Source organism: Antrostomus carolinensis, unplaced genomic scaffold (genome assembly GCF_000700745.2).
Source record: "Antrostomus carolinensis isolate BGI_N321 unplaced genomic scaffold, ASM70074v2 scaffold54500, whole genome shotgun sequence".
Classification (NCBI taxonomy): Eukaryota; Metazoa; Chordata; class Aves; order Caprimulgiformes; family Caprimulgidae; genus Antrostomus; species Antrostomus carolinensis.
Genome location: NW_010287436.1, coordinates 1 through 4,877, shown reverse-complemented (window position 1 = coordinate 4,877; position 4,877 = coordinate 1). Strand labels below are relative to the sequence as shown.

The window sequence follows — 4,877 nt, the reverse complement described above, 5'->3', positions numbered from 1 at the left end:
AGGAATGGCTATCATTAAAGATTGTTGTGGGGCCACACAATGCAACATCATGTAGCCCTGGGCTCTTCACCATGTTTGTCTTTTCAAATGTTTTCATTGAATGAAACTGTAGGGTGAGGGGAACTAACAGCATCCTGCTAACAGAATCAAGAGCAACTGGTACAACAGTAATATATAGAATGTACAATGGCAGGTTCTTCACTGTTGCATGGATCACTCAACATGCATGCCTAAAATCAAAAGAAATTTATATAGTGGCTGTCCAGTGACCAGAAAAGATCTATAGTAGAGTCAACAAAAACACCCCAGTGATAAAAGTAAATGAAGAGAGGGAATATTTCATCCAGTAAGGTATAAAACAGCAATTTTAGGCCACCACTTTGTAAGAATTTGTTGTACACTTTCCCCCCTTGACAAACTGTACTCAAAAACTGCTGAAATATCCTATTTTGGCTACTTTTCAAAACAAAAGTCACAAGTAGCAATGCTGTATATAGTGCAAATGATAGATCAAGGAACTTTAGGATAACTGATGTTGCATACAAAATACTTGTCAAACTACTGTGATGTTCAACTACTTTGCTGTGGAGTTTCACTTCCATTTCTTCCTAAAGAATGAGGATCAGTGACAAGGGTGCTGCAAGCAGAGGCAGATTTTATATCCTATATGATTACTCAAGTCAAATTAATATTGCTTGCACGAGGGAAAATAAATCTCTGGTAAAGCTTTAGCATGCACAGCTACAGTAATCTGCAAATAGATGATGTATCCAAAGCTGTGTCATTTCTCTTTTAGATCTCTACCTGACATGGACTCACAAATATTCACCCAGAGTTTTGTCTGCTATTAGAAGTTACATGCAGATTATGTATCACTGGTAGGTTGCTGGGAAGAGAGTGGAAGACAAACAAATTTTAACTAATATTTAAACAATGCTTAAAACAACTATTAATTGCATATTACATGACTAAGAAATATAAACTATCAAGCATAGGAAGACACTAGCCACCCAAGACAAACTGACCACAAGACAAATGTACAAATACAGAAGTAGATATTCGTGGTAGGAAGATCACATTCTACACAAAATGGGTTTAAAATTAAGGGAAATGCAGACAGACTTATCTGTGTTTCACCATTTAATGTGTTTCTGGTCTCTATGCAGATTAACCCTTGTGGAATCTAATCTTATATTAGCTGTCAGTAGCTGGTTTGTCTGTGTGATGGTATTCCATGTAGATGTACTGTGATAGGTGTAAATAGTAAAATAAATGTACATGATGTAATGCGAAAATCTCAGGCTTAGAAATAACAAACAGATAACAAAGTTCCTAGAGGAACTTCCATTTTGTGAAGCCAGCTAAGTGAAGTATACACTTACATACAATGGAACCACAGGAAAGAAGAAGATTATAGGAAAGGAGAAAAAAAATTAACAGCAGTTACGAAAAAAGAATAAACAATAACATTTTCTAGACAGAAAGTATCTTATTAAGGTTCAAAGAGATAGACACCATCTAAATTAACTCAGACTATTCTTGTACCAATAAAACCTAAGCCCTAAGCATTGGACTGATAAAATGAAGAAAATTTGCATTTCCAGAATCATTTGTTTCAGTACTGCAGACTCACCTGAGACAAATAACCTATGTCACTAAGTTTCTTAAGGTTTAAGGATCAAGGAGAAAAAAAATATGAAGGTTTCCACTAAGACATGAAGCACTTTAATTATTTTGACCAAAGATGCAGGAAAGAGGACAAAATATACGCAGAGGTTGAACAGTCATATATAGTTACTGCATCCTTGTTGATAAATACATCACCTTAAGCTCTGAAGCTGTTAATATCTACTGTATCTGGTATGGGATATACATTAACAGAGCTATGAGGAAAACTACTTTAAGAGAGAATACACACTGGAGGGGAAAAAATACCCGCTGGCTTCTGTAAAATTCAACAACCTCTTGAATTTTCTGGTACCCGATTAGGATATCAGTTATCGGTGTCTTAAGTCAAGAGGCAGGTGTTTAGTGCTATTAACAAAGGCAAATGGAAGTTAAGAAGAAACCTGTAATGAAGCACCAAAACTTAAAGCCTTAGGAGGATCAACTGTTAAAACCAAGTATTGTGAATGCTGCAAGTAAAGGGTCCTGAAGGACTTACACGGTTGTTTTAAAGCAAGAGGTGACTTCTGCACGTTAGTGTTTAAACCAGGCTGTGCTGATGGTTGGGGTGAGCCCTGCACACTGCACAGAATCTGTAGTCCCTTGGGAAGAAAACTGAAATCAGTAGAACGTAGGTTTATACGAAAAAACTTCATTAACAGGAAACGGAGCTAGACACTTCTGGGATGCAACACTCGACTAGGCTACAGAGCCGCCTCCTTTAATTACAATGAAGAAGAGAAGAGACAGCAAGTATGACTATGTAATATTCATATACAGTTAGCACTGGGACCCAGTGCCCCAAAGGGACTTAAACTACAGCAGTATTAATGAGAGTGAACTTCATTTTAGAAGTTCTAGCTTGGCTCAGCTGAAAAGTTTTCTTTGTGGGATTTTGTTTTGTTTTTAATTAGCAAATGCTTCAGTTCTGTTTTTATTTGGGTGGGTTTGAACAGCTTGCCTGCAGTGCACCAGTGGTTCCTTTATAAGAGGGTCAGTGATGCTGCTTAGTGATAAAGTCTTTTTAGACTGGATTTTTTAGACTGTGAGATCAGTTTCTCAACTGTGTTCAACAGTGGCTTACAGTACTGTTCATTCAGAACACAGCAGAGCCCTAATGGCTTACTTCACACATAATGGTTGTAATTAAACAAGTTAAAACTTATGAAGGAGTTAAGTGTGTAAAAATTTTGGTCCATGTTTTTAAAAATCAGACTAAACCACTGAGTATTCCCAAGTACAATGAGGGGCTTCGTAACTTCCATGATCTAACGAACATAGCACATTCTGCAATCCCCATATGTAAAATCAGCAGAAAATATCAGACAAGTATCTTCAGGTGACTGCATCAAGTAACTGGAATAATTTCAGAGCTTATTATCAGATATCTGTTACTGTCTGCAAAGAGAGACATCGGTTGACTGAAGTACCCAAAATCTCTTCTGGAAACCCTGGCTGTTTATCACTTCAAAAAGAAGGCAAGGCGTCAGAAAAAGAAGAAAATTTAAGGTGGATTTGACACACAGTTTCCTCCATGAACTAGTACACATGGCTATATTCAGGAAACGATCTTGGTCTACTAAGAAAAACAAAAGTGCTGAAGTGCTGTTTGTACTCGTCACCAATTCTACCAGCAAATGGTTCTCTTGTACCTTCCCCTAGACCTACTGAATCTCTTCAGCAAAGTAAAGTTAAACATGTTTCCAAATAAACTAAGCTGCTGTGTTATACTAAGTATTTGTTTCTTCCCGTTACTGAAGGGAATAAGTGGTTGTGGAGTAGAATGGGATGCACTTACTGTGCTCCTATACTTTTCAAAAAGAATAGGAATTATTCTGCAAGAAAGGAATAATTTGATTAGCAATGCTACTGAAACAAAGGATTTTATCTCACTGAAAAACACATAGTTTCTCCAATGACACTCCACAAACAAAAACCACCAAAAAAGGCAATCTCATGACACTCTTAGATGACTCTGAAACCTCACTACAGCCCAGAGCACTGCATAGATTAGAAGACAGTTCCCAGCCCTACATCAAGAAGATAAAGGTCCCAACATACTTGAGTACCAAAAGCATTCTCAAACCAAAATGACTTAGTAGCAATTAAAAAATAAAATAAAATAAATCAGCATTGTCTGGTCTGCTCAGCAGAGTGGTTTTACAGATTCTACCTGAAGCATAGGGCTCTGGAGGTCTCAGGGTTCAGAGACTACATGACCACACACAGGGAATGAGATGGAATCAAGTGTGTCTAGGGGTGGATCTTACGTTGCTGCTTTGCTTTCATTGGCCAAGCCTTCCTCCTGTGGGAAGCAAACACAATGAAATCAAAATTAGTATTAACGAAGTTTTGGTGTTGAGAGTCAACTAAGGAATATCTAACAGCAATGGTATTACATCATCTGAACAAGATGTGTGGAAAGTGTACAAGTGTGCAAAAGAAAGCAGCAGAGCAATCTTGACTTTGATTCACAACTGCTTATTTTAAAACTAAGAGTATGAACTTAATGAAAGAGTTAACTCACTGCTGGGGGTCATGAGTGTGACTATAGATTTGAAATTGTAATAATCCACTTGCTTCTCATGCAAGTTCTTGTTCTTAGCAGATTATTTCCTGCAAACATCTTCCCTTTTAGGATCTGAGGTAGCATCTTGAGTAAGACCACTGTGTCATTAATGAGCAGCTCATTGTGCTCCAAGAGTATTAAGATGGTACCCAACTGCAACCAGATACTACACAAATTAAAAGTGTAATGTAGCTAGATGTTTTAGCAGGAGATTTACCTTTAAGACATTATTTACACACCTGAAGAAAGTTAAGAAGTAGAAGTACATATTCTCAGAAAGCAATGGTAAAGTCCAGAGTCAAACTGTTCTTGATGACAGTACAGTCTGGAAGAACACTGCTGCAGCTCCCTCAGCATCAATGCAGAGACAGCACTGGAGCTTATTCTGCATCCTGGTGTCCTTTACCACCCGTCAAAATATGCACTGTGCCCAGGATACTGGGAACCTGGTAAGACAGTTGCCATCAGGAGGATTTCAGAGCTGGAACATCTGTGAGAACTCCACACATGCCCACAGTGGTCACTGCAGCACACAGAGCTTCAGCACTAGGAACACCTGAATGACCGGACTTGTTCTGCACTGCTCCCAGCCTATTTGGTAAAGCTGCACATAACAGACCTGCAGGGTCTACATCAGAGCTAA

The 4,877-nt window shown here is 38.2% G+C and overlaps 1 protein-coding gene across 1 annotated transcript in view; it reads left to right on the top strand.

Annotated features, from left to right (window-relative positions):
• Positions 1-145, top strand: part of LOC104520901 (uncharacterized protein C16orf45) — a 22,588-nt gene extending 22,443 nt beyond the window's left edge. The window contains 1 exon segment of the mRNA XM_010162721.2: positions 1-145. This exon segment is cut by the window's left edge and continues 22 nt beyond it. Coding sequence (XP_010161023.2) covers positions 1-55 — 55 coding nt within the window. The 3' untranslated portion in view covers positions 56-145.
• Positions 146-4,877: the final 4,732 nt, after the last annotated feature.